The 16,736-nt window shown below is 39.0% G+C and overlaps 1 protein-coding gene across 13 annotated transcripts in view; it reads right to left on the reverse strand.

The window, feature by feature from the left end:
• The window catches only part of ADCYAP1R1 (ADCYAP receptor type I), a 148,116-nt gene that overhangs the window by 32,847 nt on the left and 98,533 nt on the right, over nt 1–16,736 (reverse strand). For all 13 annotated transcript variants that reach the window (XM_068934129.1, XM_068934126.1, XM_068934127.1 and 10 more), the window contains 7 exons: nt 16,080–16,183; nt 15,404–15,501; nt 14,830–14,962; nt 12,827–12,980; nt 10,477–10,537; nt 6,359–6,428; nt 4,394–4,485 (listed from right to left, as the gene is read on the reverse strand). In XM_068934129.1, coding sequence (XP_068790230.1) covers nt 4,394–4,485; nt 6,359–6,428; nt 10,477–10,537; nt 12,827–12,980; nt 14,830–14,962; nt 15,404–15,501; nt 16,080–16,183 — 712 coding nt within the window. The remainder of the gene's footprint in view (nt 1–4,393; nt 4,486–6,358; nt 6,429–10,476; nt 10,538–12,826; nt 12,981–14,829; nt 14,963–15,403; nt 15,502–16,079; nt 16,184–16,736) is intronic.

The raw sequence follows: 16,736 nt of genomic DNA on the forward strand, positions 1-16,736 counted from the left end.
AGGGGACAACCAACCCATCTGGACTACGCAGCTGGTTATCATAACCACAGTAGGAATAGAATCAACATCACTTTAAGCTTCTCAGGCAACGCTCGCCTGAGGATCTCAGAGCTTCTCACTCAGGTTAAAATCAATTGTATTTGCATTACTAGGTTGGCTTTGCTTTGATGTTTGACTCAGTGGAACTATTCAGGACTGACACAAGATTAACTGAAAACAGAACATGGTCCAAGGAAAAAAGGTTTGCCCTTGGCCACTCGTTGCTAACTTTAAGAAGTAAGTAAAGATTACAATGATTACAGGGAGGAGGTATGAAAGCTGCTTAAAGTTCTCAGGGAAAAAATATAAATACAGATATAAAAAAGACTCTTAAAATTAAAAAAAAAAAAAAGCTTTAGCAAGGGTGGCTTTTATTTTCTTCTTCTTCTCTTTAATTCCTATCTTGTCTTCTTAGATGTTTTTGATGTGTCTAACTCTAGTCATTTAAATCATAAGGAGGAGCTTCTATCTAAAACATCACTAAAATAATCATAGACTTATTGTTCTCTCAGGATCTGACACATTTTGAGCCATTCAATCTGAGATGGGATCAGCAGCATTCAGGCAATTTTGAAGGGGGACTAAAAGTGTGATGAGAGATTGCTTAGGCATGAGACTGGTAATGAATGATTGAACAAACAGGCTGGTAAAATGGAAGTTAACAATTACTAAAGCTTTTGACTGCTGCAGAAAATTGTTAGGAATTAGTTAAATGTTTCCTAATTTTTGTCAGTCTAAAGAAAAAAGGCTATTACCGATAATGATCATCAGGAAGGTTATTTAGAGAGAATGTCTGATTTTTATTTTTTTTTTATGGGAGTAAAACGCTCATTGTACAGATTATTTTTTATATATGCATATATACATACACATATACATATATAAATTTTGCAATCTCTAGTGGCTGCACTATATTAATTAAGCATCGGTTCCCCAGGAGTGCACTCTTCTGCAGTGTTCCTGTCATAGCTTGCAGCTAACTTGGGCAGCGGGGATTGTTAATAATGAATGCACTGTGGTAACAATATGCAATGAATCTTTGAATTTGAGCCCTAACGCTTGTAAAGTCAAATACAGGTTGAGTGAGTTGCAGAATCATGACCTTACTGTCTATAAAACGGGATCAGATGCAGATTTTCCTAATAAATAAAAGGGCCTGTACCCAACAGCATACCATACAGATAAGAAGAAAATAAATCCTGTCCAAAGTCAATAACCAAGTTTTTGTGTCTGTGTTTTTTTTTTTTATTATTTGTTTGTTTTTAACTGTAATTCTTGAGTTACAGGTGGTTTGCATAAATGTGGAAAGAGTACTGTTGGTTCAGCAGACAACGCAAGTGGCTTCTAACCATTGCTACACTAATTCGTAACCTGGTTGTAGAGTGCGTACAGGTAATTTATCTGGAGTCAAGGGTCAAATTTCCACATAATTTTATGAATTTCAAGTGTCAGGAAATTCTGAGGCAACAAAACATTTCATCAGGTGCCTCATTCCAGTCTGACGGACACATAGGTACCTAATCACTGCAGAAACTGCACAGCTCCCATTTCAGTTTCTTGCCACCAGGTGTTACCCTTCCGCTGAAGAAGCAGGAGGGGTTTGTGTGAATATCTTTTATCTCCACGGGTGAAGAAGTCAGTTGGTGTAAATTAAGCAACTGCAGAAAGTTTAAGCTACCCTTTACGACTTTGCAGTAACCTGGCTTCAGTGACCAGCGCTCATGTGATGGCTGAAGCTCAGACCAGGCAACATGACTTCCAAATAAAGGGTGGTTCCAGAGACTGATACCAGCGTAAATCACAATCACTATTGCAGAGATCATGGGATATTGCCTTTGGAAACAGGCTGAGCATCTTTTCTGAACTGTGGCTGGTTTGTCTCGTGTAGTAACAGTGAGGTATTCAAATTTTTTGTTCAATAAAGCCCTGGATGAAAAGTTTGGTCTAATGGCATGACTTGAATTGAATCAAACTACTTTTTTTTTTTTTTTAACTATAAAGACTGTGAAACCCTAGAATTGCACAGTGTCCGGCTGGATGTTGCTGGGACAAGCACTTGCCAGCTTTTTTTACTACAATGCTTTGCTTTTTCTTTTTCTTCATGCCAATAATGTCTGCGATTTCATGCTGAGAGTGGGGAGGTATTCTCATTTAACCTGGCAGGATTGCATTGAACAAGGATATTCTCAAAACAGTCCGTTAGCACGAAAATATAAGGCTCAAATAAGTAGTTATTAGCATGCATCTCGCTTGGGGTTCATCAGTCTGCTAGGCAAGGACTGAAAGTATGTGATCTGTGTTTTGCATATTTATGTGATAAAGAAATGAGTTTTAAGCATTTAATAGTTTGAAATAGCAAAATAGGATATGGAAAATGCTTAATATGGACCACAGTCTAAGTGCCACAGAAATTTCAATATGGTGACATAAACATACTGTGATCTATCTTTTTGCTTTATTATAACAGCTCTCTTTTTACAGAATATGTGCACATAAATACTTCTTATGCCTGGTGTATGACTGCACAGACTGATCCTTTTCATTTATTTTTGTCTTTTCTGTGTGACATTTCTGTTGCTGAATCTGTTTGGATAAACAACACTCCACTTCGTAGCACATACATAAATGCAAGATCGATTTATACACACCCATTTATAAAGTTGCAAAGAAATATGAAAAATAATGGCAGCGAATGAAACAGAAAATATGATGTTATCTCTTGGTTTTGGTTGCCAGCTATACACATAGGAAAAATCTCGGTAAAACCCAGTCACCATATTGATCAAAAAACGGCAAGGATGTTTTATAGCCTAGTCAGATCACTGGAATTTAAAGCATGCTTTGCTTCATATGTGAAAGATGTGCAGCAGACACCAAACATGCACCTAGCAGGTTGTAATAAGAACTAGCTCTGCACATCTTGGGGGTTAATCACAATCCGAGATCCAGTGGATGACTTCCCATAAGCACATACATGGGAAGTCTTCACGCGAACCGTAGGCAAACCATGCATGGGAGACAGTTAACCTATTCGCTGCACTTTCTCCTGAGTTATATTTCTGAGAAACGTCTACCTGCAGAATGAATTTAAAGAACCTGTGTCTGGGGGGACACAGTTTCGAGCAAGCTTCGAGGGAAATACTTTCAGGGAGTGGATGTCTGACTGTGGAGAGGAAAATAGTGATGCAGAAAAATGTCATCGTTTCATGCAAATATAAATGAGACACTAGCAAAGAAAGAGGAGAAAAATAGGCAGCTGGAGGACAGATTTTTACCAAAAACGGCCATTTAGAACGATCACACAATTATACTATGGGTATAATGGAGTGAAATCGATCGCCAGATATATTATTTTAAAAACTAGTCCTATAAAATAAGGGCCTCCTACTTTACCCTGATATATTTTATGATTAATTAAGGTTCTCATACCTTGGATTTTACTTTACTAGGGAGGGAAGCCAGGGCTAAATCAAAAACTTAGCCTTAGCTGTGTTTACGAGCACCAGAAATTGCTACAGCCTGTCAAAAAACTGCATAATAAATGCGTGTGGTGTTTACGCTGCAAAGCCTAGAAAACATCAAAATGTGCTGCAACTTTCCATAGCTATAAAAAATAATAATATAAGATTATTTTTATATGTAGAATGAATGCATGCATTCAAAACAGATGTGAACGGAAACCTTCTCAAACTGCCAACCTCAGCCCTATAATGAGGTGGAATCTAACTAAAAGGTCCTCAGCGTTAAAATATGGTGAAGTAAATGACAAATACAGCTTTAAAACTTCTGATGGAAAATGTAAAGATTTGTTGTAAGTTTTCAAGCAGTTCTAGGTATGTGGGGGACTTACTTAGATTACATTGAATGGATGCAAAATTATCAGAAACAGGAACATATGTAAGCTCAGGAGATCTTCCTAAAATAGAGTCTGGTCCAAAATTCACGAAAGCCTTTCAACAAATCGTATTGCTTTCAGTGAACATTGGATCATATCCTTTGAACGTATGAAGCACAGCAAACTGTCACATGAACATAATAATATTTAAACCTGGTCATTATGTTGATTTCCAGACAACTGACCTGTAAATTAGCATTCATATTTTATCTTGTATTTCTTCTTTTTTTTTTTCTAGTCTCTTTAAAGAAAGATAAAAGCCGACACTACAATGCATTTTAGTGGCTTTTGAATTACAAAAAAAATAAAAAATAAAAAATAAAAATCAACCAAATATGTTAATAGGTCCTGTGACTCTTCCATAAGTCAGACGAACTCAGCCAAGGTGTCTTTTTTGTTTTTTTTTTTCCTATGTGTATATTAGAAATCTGAATTGGTTACTGCTTTATTTGTACTTACAAGTAAATGCTGGATTCATTGCCCCCAATATCAGGCGACTGGAGTTTCTGCACGAGTATCACAATTATGCCAATAAAAAGCACAAAGTTTATCTAGAGGAAAAAGAAAGGAAAAAATGATGATAATGCTTTTTTTTGGGGGGGGGGGGCGGGGAGGGGGCTGGGAGAGTGAGGCATTCACGGTGACTTCATGGCTCTGTTGCCTTATTCTTCTCCAAACTTCACTCTAAGAGCTTTATAGGGTCAGGAGTAACGGGATAACTTTACACAGGGCATATTGCACCATTTTCAGGCCAAAATATCCCCCTGACACAGGCCAAAATAAGGAACAATGCATCTGGTTGCAAGCACCGGATGAGACAAACAGAAACCAAAAAGTTTCAACATTTATCACTGCCAACCATTGCAAGGAAGGAAAAGAAAGATCCCTTCCTGTCAAAACCATGCAGCGTAAATCTCAAAAGTAAGAGGTAGTGAGTGTCTTTAATTCTCATTCTCTGAATTAAGGCATCTTGCGGTTAAACAACACCCATTAGCAGTTGCTTTAGCTACAATTTAGCGTCTCCCTTTGGCTGAAAATCCCAAGTTGTGCCACTTTCCCTGTGCTTGGCTGAATCTATCCCAAGATGGCGTGACCTCTAATGTCTTTTTTTTTTTTTTTATGATCTTTTATATGTCTTCTTGCTTCATATTGTCCTGGGCATCTGCTGCTTCATAACACCATCTCGTTACAAGTGCAGTTTTAAAGCTTTAGAGATGAAGAGTAAAAATAATTCATTTTGATACTTTGGCTTCAGATTTGGCTATCACCAACTCCGTAATTTCTTAAAGGCCAGAAGAAAACACTACGGCATTTAAGTTAGTCTCTTGCAAAACACAGAAATGCAACCTTTTAATCCTGTAAGGAGATCAATAAACGAAAGCATCTCCATCAGAGTCAGCATCTCTATCAGAAGAATTTTCCATCTGGATCTGATGACTACAAACGGCTGGAGAAATCTGTGATTCCCTTGCTAGATTTCTTTAATGTTTGGTGCCTGTGAAGCGAAGGTAACTATTCTTTAAAAAGATACCTTACATCTATATGTCTATCTGTCATTTAGGTGTCTGATTGCCCCAACAGCAAATGGAAACCTGGCCAATACAGTTACTTGAGTCTAGAGAGCGATTCAGTGTGCCCAGAAGTAGACCTCTATAGGTGGTAAGTCAAACAGCTTTTTAAATTAGCACTAACCATAGCGACTGTGGGCCCAATTTAATTTCCTAAATGGAAGAACTCAATACCTTTTGAAATTCCCATACTGTTTTGGGGCAACAGCTTAAACCCAAGCGGGGTACCTTAGAGCTTCTCGGTTGTCCATACATAGGCATCTAGAGTCAATTGAGTCAAACCTAAGGCTTACATTAGCTTACATTAAGAAAGCTTAGATACTTACTGACAGTTGAACACCTTCTACTGTGTCCATAATACTATTATAAATCTAATATAACACAAAATAAATGTAGCTGAAAAATGAATTCCATCTTAAAGAAGCAATTTGGTTTCCTAGACATTGGCATCTAGTGTCATTTTAAATGCCCTGAGGTATCACGTTTGGCCTTCAGCTGCCGCCCCAAAGGGCACAGGACTCCCTTATATCCCATGTCATATATGCCAACACCATGCAAATGCCATGGATGCCCTGGGGTCTTACTTCTGGTATTTGATGTCTGTTTAAGCGGCTGAATAACTCTTTGTCTGAGTAGTCTTTGCTTGCAGCCAATGCAACCCCATTTAGCTTGTATTTTAACCTTCTTTCGAGGAATGGAGTCGCTTAGCATTTTGCATGGGAAATAGTGGACTTTCAGACAAACTGCTGATTAGTGCAGCGCAGCTGATGCACCGTAGTTTGTAAAGCTGTTAGAAGCTGATCCAACCTTCCCCCTCATAAGCCTTGAAGAAGTGTCTCCTCTGAGTACTACTTACCATGATTGATCCAACCACAGGACCTTTGATCACCCACCATAAGGCAGTGTTGTCATTCATGTCCCAGCAGCTGCAATTATGAATGAAAGAATGGGATGGGGAAAAAGAGGGGGAAAAAAATGAAGCTATGGCAAGGAAGTTAATACATTAAGACAGTTTCTGAGTGGGGAGAGAGATGGAGTTTGATCTTGTACCTAAACTACCTTATCTGGATTCAAAAGGTAGTAACTCCTTAGTCGCTCCCTGGTGTAGCTTTCTTTTATAACCTTTACCTGACTCATCTAAAAATGGCAATTTCAGTACTTCCTCTGTATCTGAAGTTGCTAAACAGTTTAGACATTTTGGAAAACCCCTCTATGCGTGTTTCTGTACCTTCATTTGAAAATCTGTGCTTTGGGCCCAAGAGATTTCAGGCTTTTATTTAACACACTGTAGTTAAGAATCGGGCAACTCAAGTGTCTCTGTGGAGGGGGTAGAAAGACAGGGATACATAAGAGGGTAAGAACTGGATATTCGTAAATTAGATATCTAAGTCACATGTCCAGTATTAACAGATATGAATGTAGGTTTCTGCTCCTGACATGAGTACTCTGGTATATATCTAATACAGCAGGATGGACTAGAAGCTGATTTTATTTACATATAGGAATGGTCTTCCAGTCTTTAGGTGGCAAGTCCTACCAAAGAACAGGGATTCATCTGAGAAGGTTCAAGTCCTGTACAGAAGCTGGGGTCAGCTCCTATAGGAGCTTTTTAAGCTGTCAGTAGCAAGTAATCATAACTCAAATAACATTTCTACCTGTGCATTTAAAATCTTCCTTCAGATTCACCAGAGACTTCTCTTGAAGTTTATTCTACACAGATCTATTTGGATATTCATTTGTAGAGAAAAATATTTGCAGGATATTTTATATATATATATATATATATATATATATATATGTAAATATATACACATATATATGCTTTCAACCTTAGTATATCATATATAGAAAAATAAAAATGATGAAAAAATCTTATTTCCTGTCCTGCATAGTATTTTCGTTACAACTCTTAAGTCATTAAAAAATATATCAGTTACAGATCTTCTTTCATTCATCTCCACTTCATTCCTGTCCTGCTTTCCTCCTAGAAAACGTAAAGTCACATTAAAATGTCTACTTTGTACCTGAAATTTTGAGCAGGAGAGTTTCCCTCCCACTGGGACAACAGCCAGAAATCCTAGCAGTGGTTGTCATGGTGCGTTGTTAGATGCCAAATAATAGTTTGAAGGAACATACAGGAATAAAACATCACTGATCTTATGAGAGCTTAATGCAACTTTTATGTCATTTAAATGGCAGTCTGGTAGTATTTCACAGAAAAGTGAAAACCTTAACTTTAAAAAAGACTATATACATGTATAAGTGTGAGGAGACAGAGCTAAAATTCCATCACCCAAGAGCACGTAAGAGAAATCCCAAGCAGTCGGGTGATGTCTGGTTTAGAAATTTCCTCTGCACTTATAAATGCAATATTTTATTGGACTCTGATAAACCAAACAGTAAATGTGTGTGTGGTAGTGTAGGCGAGAAGAGAGGAAATTTAGAGACTGGAGGTCAAATTCACACAAAATCACATATTTGTCCTTCTATCTGCAAATCCTAGAAACTTAGCCCCTCTCCTCCCACTGCAAAATCTATTATACTGATGGCTGAGATTTTCAAATGCAAAGTAACATTTTTGAGTTACCTCATTTTGGATGCCCAACTTGAAATACTTAAAAGGGGACAAAAGTTCAGAGGCAGGGTACTTCCCTTCTTACCCACTGTCTGGAAATCAGGCTCTTTTCAGTCATCTACAGTTGTATGACACAAAACAGAAGTACCTAAAGTCATCAATTATTTTTGAAAATCCTGGTGCACATTTTTAAATCAGGTGGCTACTTCTGAAAATCTCTCCATGTCAGAAAGTGAAATAAAAAGGGGTAGACTCTACTTACTATAATTTCAGTCATCTATATTGAAGAAATCTACAACCCAGCTAGTTACCCTGGACTCCAGTGAGGACAAATTAGCACTTGCAGACTTTTTTTCCACTGAAGCATCCTAAAGGCGTACTTTAGGAAGAGAGAAATCGTTCCCTAGAAATGCCTGTTCCTCTTCTTTGACCTATTCCTCTCCTTTTACAGGTAGCCTGCCCAAGATGCTCAGCTGCCTGTTTCAACCTCGTAGATGTCAATAGTGAATCAGGCGAAGCCAAATAAAGGCTTTTTTAAGGACTTCTTTGGTCCAGAGACAAACATGATCAGGAGGAAAAAAATCAAAAATAATAACAAACTAAAACACAATGCAAAACAGAGCAGTCAGTCAGTAAGATCAGCCAACAAGCTGTACTATGTAAGCAGGCTTCCCAATTTCATTCCGAACGCCTTGCTATGGTGGAGGTCAGGTGTTGTATAGGATGCTTTTTCAGGAGGGGTAAAGAGGAAGAAGCCAACGAGATGCGAGAGGGAGGAGGCATGCCATTTCCACGTGAAAAAGCCACAGTCTAATCGCTGTTACATCTCTGTCGTGCATCTGGAATAACTCCATTTAATTCAGTTGCACAGCTCTGGATAAACAGACCGTTGCATTTATCTCCCCAGACCTGTCACTTACAGTGATATGAATCAGGAGCTGAAGTCGAGGCAGCTCTGCCAGGTTTGTAAGGAGCAAGCAAGAGGAGACTCAGTCTGTATTTTAGTCCATCCCTTTGTGACTATGGTTTCCCCGTTCTGTAATTTCTGCAATGTTTTCAGGCTCATGCTGGCTTCTTCTCCACCCCCAGAACAATGCTCGCTGATTTTTAAAAGTAACCACTGAGACGCTCAGCTAGAATCTGCCTAAATGTGCTGCATGCTAAATAGCTCTTCTAAAAGAAAGGAAAGGGTTTTTTTTTTTGTTTTTTTTTTCTTTTTCCTTCTGTGAGATATTTCCCCTGCTTGCAAAGCACAGGGACTGTTTGGACTCCTGAGAGAAATTAATGCATTTAGGACCAGTGTTGTAATCATAATAATGACACAACAGGGGTTTCTCGCTTGTTTTGCATGGAAATAAGTGATTTAATTTGTTTTAATGTCAAAATAGAACATAGGGTCAAAGGAATGGAATCCTTTGTGGAGGAAGGGTTTTATGTGCATTCCAAAAAGACCATAAAAGAAAGAGGATGAAGAAAACCTAACAGAACAGTGAGCCTTGTGCAAATTTTGGATTCCCAGAATCTCTAATAGAAGGGGAAGCTAAAATGTGAGTCTAAGTCCCTTGCAAATGGGGCTTGGGCACATAATGGTACCTTTCACTCCGATTGAGGGTTTTCATTGACCGCTGCCAGGTTTTCCAAACTTTAATTAAAACCCCTCATCCCCCAACAGTTATTCTATGATTTGGGCAATTTCAGACATAACCTCTTGTGAACAAACATTGCTAAGTTTGGCTGATATTCAGGGTTTATTTACATGTTCATTCCTACCAGCTGTGGCTGCTGTTCTGTCAGACCAGTCAGTCTACTGACTACTTGGATGCATGTGACCATCTTGGTAGCAGCCTTTCCTTCAGGTCCTTCAGAAGAGGATACAGGATCTCTGCAGCCTTGCAGACTAAACTCCTAACCGACTTTGTAAATTTAAGATCAGCAGCTCCTTGTGTGGAATTCACTCACCTCCTCAGTGCTATCATCTTCAACGTTTTCTACAACTGAGCTCATCACTGTCACCTTCCTTCATTCTCACTTGGACAGAAGTAGGTAAACACAGGTGTGACTCACGTGAAAGCTATTTTAGGACAAGATAAGTCATATCCTGGTCTCCAGTAGTTTCACTGAGCAGGGAACTGAGGGCCAGCTGCATGTTTGCCTAGATCTGCTTTCATGAGGTCAGTGGTGGAATGGGAACATAAACACTGAACTATGTCTATTTACGCAGCTAACGAGAAAACACTCTGGACTGAATACTGGGTCTAAGCCATTTGCATATCCAAAACAGCGTCAGAAATTGAACGGGAAACTAGTCTCAGTCCTGTGGTCTGATCTCTATGCTGCTCTTCCATCCCTGCCACAGTGCTGAACGCTCGTGAAACGATTTCTCACGTGGTGATACGTACCCAGTATCATCAAAGTGAAGTCTCAGCACTGCCCAGACAGTGACACAAATTGTTGGGGTGCCTGTAGAAGATAAGATGGTGATATCGTTATCAGTCGAGATCTATTTACCTGCTCAGGAAGGAGTACTTCTTTGCAGCCTCTCCATTGAAGTTTTGTTTCTAGAAACCACTCATGCTCCAAATGATGCAATCTATTAGATTAATTCAGAGCTCTAGAAACAAGTGTCTCAGTGAGAGGATGGGTTAATCTTGATATAACTGCATAACTAAAACAGATAACAGAAAATAACAACGGTGTTTCAGATTATTATTGCTCAAAGTTCTTGTATTATGTCTTGCATTAACAGTAAGATGTGCTTTGTACAAAACAAAATCAGTGACATCAGCTTCTTTGTCTAGATCTACTGTGATTATGCAATGATTGTAGAGTGGCAGATGTAGAGTTGTAATGGCATTATTATATTCTTTGCATTCTTACGTGTTTTTGTTGTAAATGATTTGCGCATATTGCATTTTATCTGTTATTGTGCAAACACGTGATTTGTGCTTTACTTATTGAAATCAGTAGAGAATAGGTTTTATGAGTCACAATAATGTATAATTTTTCCTGAAAAAAAATCTAAAAAAAGAATATTGGACACGAGTATGTTTCTTTTCTGTTTCAGAGATTTCTTTAACCTTTAAAATTTACAAGTCAAATACAAATAAAATCAAAAGAAAAAGAATATACTCAGCAAGTACAATAGGGTATTCTTTTCTGTCGAAAATTTCCCAAAAAATTAATGGGATCTTGCAAGCAAACTGTGGGTAAGTCGAATCTACTTATTATGGCAGATAAAATCTTTGACTAGAAAATGGACTATGTCTACTCAAGCACCACTGGAAAGCTGAAGGTGCTAGAAAACAAACAAAACATGGACCTTAGTAGTCCCAGCTTGCAGCAGTGAACGAGACTGTCGTAAGTTGACAGGAGCAATTACGTTTCATACATTTTGCAAGGCTGCGTTGATGTCATATTAATTAGTCATTCAACTGAATCCACTTAAGTGAGTCTCTGTCAAATCTCATCTTCCCACTATCAGAAATAAAAATATCCCTCTTAGACCGAGATGACTGATGAAGGCCTGCTCTTTTAAAAAAAGCACACACAGGTATGTTTGAAAGAAAAATGATAGAAAGAAATAAAATGGTAGGCTTTTGGCAGACAGAATTGTGCATGTTTAATTCAAATTGAAGTTTGCCACTCTCATATGAGAATACCTAGAAAACACCAAGATCATTGCACACTCAATAGATGCATAATGATAAAAACAGTCTTTAGATATCAGTCATGGGTCTGACAGGCGCTCTAGTTTGCAGTGGTTTCCACTGTAGAAATTCTGACAGTTACAGACTTTCAAATATGAAACATGGGTAGGAAGGCAGAATTAGACTCAGTGTGTCATAATATAATTCAAAACGCAGGTTTCAGATCAGCTTGGAGCTTTGGACCATCTGCTACTTGAATATACTCACATTGCCTTTTTTACACCAGACAGAAATACATGACTTTATCACTTTCCTCAACCTTCTGAGTTAACACTAAAAAAAAAAAAAACCTCTAAAGGCAGCAGAAAAGTGCAATTCTTGCTGACTTTATTTATATTCTAAGTAAGGAGCAGGCACTATAAAAGATCCCAGAAAGCAAGCATCTTACGATGCATTTAAAACAAATGGATTCTTCTGCACCCGCCATCTGACTTCTGCGTGCACACACACACACACACACACACAAAAAACCGTCAGCAATTCTGTCAGCAATTGAATTATCGTGTTACGGGTATTAGTTTAACTCCAGAATTTCAGCATGAAAAACAATCACAGTGGTTATCCTTGCAGAACTGGGCTTTCTGAAACAAATCTTGTTTTCTCCCAGCGTAACCAGTTTCATCTTCTACCCAGCTATGATGAACGTACATGAACACTCTTTGGATATGCTTTCAGTTTAGATATTATCTGGCAAAAAGTCATGAATGAAGTCTTAGAAAATGGACTAGACTTAGTTTTTGAGAAATGATTAAGCAGAGCTTGGCATTAAGAAGACCTCCTATAGAAGGTAATTCTCAAGTGTTTAGTACATTTTAGCAAGAGATGCAACGTCCTCCAAATTTCATTTCAAATCTGCCTAGACAAAGAAAAATAACGCAGTCTGGTCTGCAATGGCCCTTCTGTACAAAGACTGAAACTATACTTCAAGCTGGTATGTGGAAATATCAAGCAGTTCAATCCTCTGCCTGCAGCGAAGCTTGCAGGAGAAAGAAGAAAGTTTCTTGCACACCAAGACACCTTACACATAAGAAATGTCACGTACCCCAGCCAATAATAGTATACCAGTAGAAATATCTCCTCTCTGGGAAAAAGGTTTCCACCAGTAGAGTGAAAAGGTACAATCCCTCAATGAATAGCCAGAAATAGTTGGACATGACACAGTAGTGAAAAAAGACCATGACAGCTTTACATTCCACCTGCAGAGAATCAAGCAAAAATAAAGTTATTTCCATGTTGCTTTCTCTGAGATTAACAGAGAGAGAAAATGCTTTCAACCTCTCCAAATCCATCAGTGGAGAGGAACACTGTTGGCATTTGTATTATATACTCCCAATAGTAAAATTTTAAAAGCATGAAAAGAATGTGAGGGGCCACTTAAGATGGTGACGCTTTAAAGGGCAGGTAGCCAATTTTATCCACGGGAGGTGGTCGACGAGTGCCTGCAGACAGCTTGAGAACTTCTTGCATTAGTGGCAGTTCCCGTCGACAACGGACGCTAATTACTAGATTCAAGCCCCCTTCTAGGAATTAAGTGCAGGCAAGAAAAGAATTCGGTTGTTTACCAAGAAACTTAAGGAAGGATTTGAAATGGCAAGATGATTGCGGAAAGCCCTGAGAGTGGGAGCATAAAGGATGCACCCTCCTGTGTGGAGTTTAGAATTGTACTTCTGCACAATTTGCAGGAGTTGTCACTCAGGGATAGAAAATGAAAGTGAGCGTTAAGTGGAAAGAGAGCAGAGTGATTTACTGTTCAGAGCGATAGACAGTTTCATTCATTTACTTGGGGGGAAAAAGCAATAGATCAAAGGGTCGGGAAAAAAAAAAAAACACTTTAAAAGCTTCAGGTGGAAACCACGCTCTGCCCTGGCTCTGCAAGAGTAGGACGCGCTTGGCTTTCCGGTGTTGCATCGCAGGGCGATATCATTAGGCCTACAAAACTATCTGCTCAATATGTCACAGCAGAAGCAGCCTGCAACCTGGAACATCCTTCCTGAGTCAGTGGGAGCTTGACAAGTTTGGCTAGTTCCAGTTGTACTCCATCCTCTGAGACAAGTCTACAGCCAACATAAACCATCAGAACGTTGAAGAAGCTCTGCCAGTTTATGCCAGCTGAAGAGCTGCCCATTAGCTCACTGATTTTAATATGTTTTGTGCTTCAGGTGGCTCAAAACAATGAGGCCAGTGCCCTTGTTTGAAGGGAGGTTTGAACAAACTTCGGATCTAGTATGGGTCCAGTTTTACCACTAAGGAGAATTAATAGCAAAAATTTGTTTGTTTAAATGACCAAAAAAAAAAAAAAGACCGACTAAGAAATCAGACAGATGTGCTTTTCTTATGGAAGTGACTCATAGGGAATTTAGCTCATGGCTGGATAAAGAAGATCTCAGTTTGGGAACTCACTATAACTCCATCATAATTACTCCAAGTGTATTTGATCTATTAGATCGAATACTACCCTTAAATTTAAACCAATTTAAGATTTACATGCAATATATAGTTAAGTGCATCAGTGAAAGAGACTGCTTTCCATGAAACTACACACTGAAAAGATTTATTTTCAGGGACAAACACATAGCCAATGTGGATGATTTTTTTGAGACTGGGAAGGGTAGGTATGGCCATCAGGGGCATTTCCTATACCTGCGTGGTCACCCTCTTTACACCTGACACTCCCCTCTCCCCACACTATCCAGAGAAAATAAGTCTATGGAGAAAATATAGACCCTAGATGAAGGAAATTGCTTGTCTGTGCTCTCATCCAACTATAGTTATACAGATCTGTGGAAAGGGAGAAACTACCTGAATAGAGTCAGAAATTGAAACTTGAGGGTTTGTCCTAAAGCACACTTCCTTGGACACTAATTTTATCATCAGACTATCCCAACCACGGTTTTACTGTGAACTGGGAGGAAGTTTATCACAAAGTGCCTTCTCCCCAACAGGTTCTCAGCCTCTGATACCCTGTGGACTGCTGCCTGCCTCACCATTTTTGTTATTCCATACTGAAAAGACCAAGGAAAAGACTTTGGCTTTGATTTTACTTACGGTTGAGATAAAACAATGGTTACCATCCTGTTCAGCATAAAGAACCCCATCTTTAATGAATACGGATATTGCTCGTAGGATAAATGACACAAAGAGGTTCATGTGAATGAAGTTCCGAGTGCAGTGAAGCTTTCTGGAGAGGAAAGAACAAAGGAGAGGCAAAGAGAGAGGGAGAAAAAAAGATACTTTTCTCTCTTAGAAGTAGGATGTTAGGCATAGCTATTCCATAGCCAGAGATCCTACCACCCTGGTGCTAAGCTTCCCAATGTCTAAAAGTCAGGTGTGTGGGTAATATTGACCGTAAACCTATCCAGTCTCGGGGATTTTCCAGTAGAAGTGTATCTAGGGGATTTTCCAGTATATAGACCCAGCCCAACGCGGAGACCCAAAGCCATCTTTGGTCTGCTGAAATGTGACTACTAGAGTGGCTGCCTCCAGCAGGAATACCTACAGTAAGGGGCTTCTCCCTCTTATTTTGCAGCTGTTGAGGTAAAAACCTAAATGTTTGGGGCTGATGAACCCTGGTTTCTTTTCTCGAGTGACTGAACAGATCACTGTTCATATCCTGACTCACCTGAAACGGCACAGGATAACCATCGCAGTGGTGAGGGAAACAAGGGAAGTGCTATATCCCACTGTGTACAGAGCCTTCACGGATAGATAGTAATAATCCTTGGGAGACAAACAATGCAATGTTAAATGCTTCATCTACAGTCACATCTTTTTTATCCTGTCAAAGTGCAAGGGGATCTGTAAACAGGATTTGTTTCTTGAACATCCTGATTGTCTTCTCCTTTTAGTTCCCTTGATATCTCACTGTATATTATCCATATGGGTTGCTGTATGTTTGACATCCCCTTGGGTCCACATAATGTAAAGTTTATTTGTCAGTAACCTAGCAAAGGGTATCTATAATTTCTCTGACCACTGTGCAGGTAGCTGCAGCAATAAGTAGTTGGCTAAGGAGTTCCTTAGTCAATAGGGGAGGAAATGGGGCTTTAAGAGTTACATGCTTTTAAGAGTTGCAAGCTATATCATCAGTAAACACTCATATTCCAGAAATATTCAGTATTGGGTTAGGAAAGATTAAAAGCTTACTTCTTATGTATTTATACCAATTTATATATCTACTTGTTTCATTCTAATCACCATCAAATCAGGACATGATCAGAGGTTGAGCAAAAAGCAAAAAGCAGCATTCTGCCCCCCTTATGCATTAACCTGGTTTTAATTATAAAATTAATTCCTACCTGGTTATCAGACTCTGTTTCATTTTCATCAAAGCCACAGGCATCATAATAATGAGGAAAAGGTTCAGACCAGCCATCTTCAGTGCAATTTCTGCTGATGTCCCCTATGTCAAGGATCAGGTAGAGTTGAACTGAAGTTATTGAAGCCAACCACAGGACATACTCTCCCTTCCCCTTGGTATATGACCAAAGAAAACCTCACTACAAATCTGGGTACAACTTATCTTACTGCACGTAGAAGACTTTGATGACATCTTTAATCTTTAATGACATCTTGAATGACCTACTTCTACAGTAGACGCCAATGGATGTCTGTTACTACAGCTGTTTACCAGAGAGCAAAAGGGATCTGATTAATATAGTTAGTGTCTATAGAGCACCAAAGATCTCATTCTCAAGTGGATATCTAAGAAAAGGGGTTCTATGTGCCCATTTCTCTCCATTGACTCTGAGACTTTTGTAGAGACTATAGCTTTGATGTAGACATCTACCTTTCAGATGGCTATAAGGTGAGTCCAGTGCCTAAATATAAGTCCTTTGTGCCATTTGAGATGGCCTAGACTATCTGTATCTGAGGCATCGGCATAGCACTGGCAAGTAAAACAGAGATCTGACACGATTTTTTTGGAGCAGCATCTCGAAACCAGGCAGGATGCT

The sequence above is a fragment of the Struthio camelus genome, chromosome 2, assembly GCF_040807025.1.
Source record: "Struthio camelus isolate bStrCam1 chromosome 2, bStrCam1.hap1, whole genome shotgun sequence".
Taxonomy (NCBI): Eukaryota; Metazoa; Chordata; class Aves; order Struthioniformes; family Struthionidae; genus Struthio; species Struthio camelus.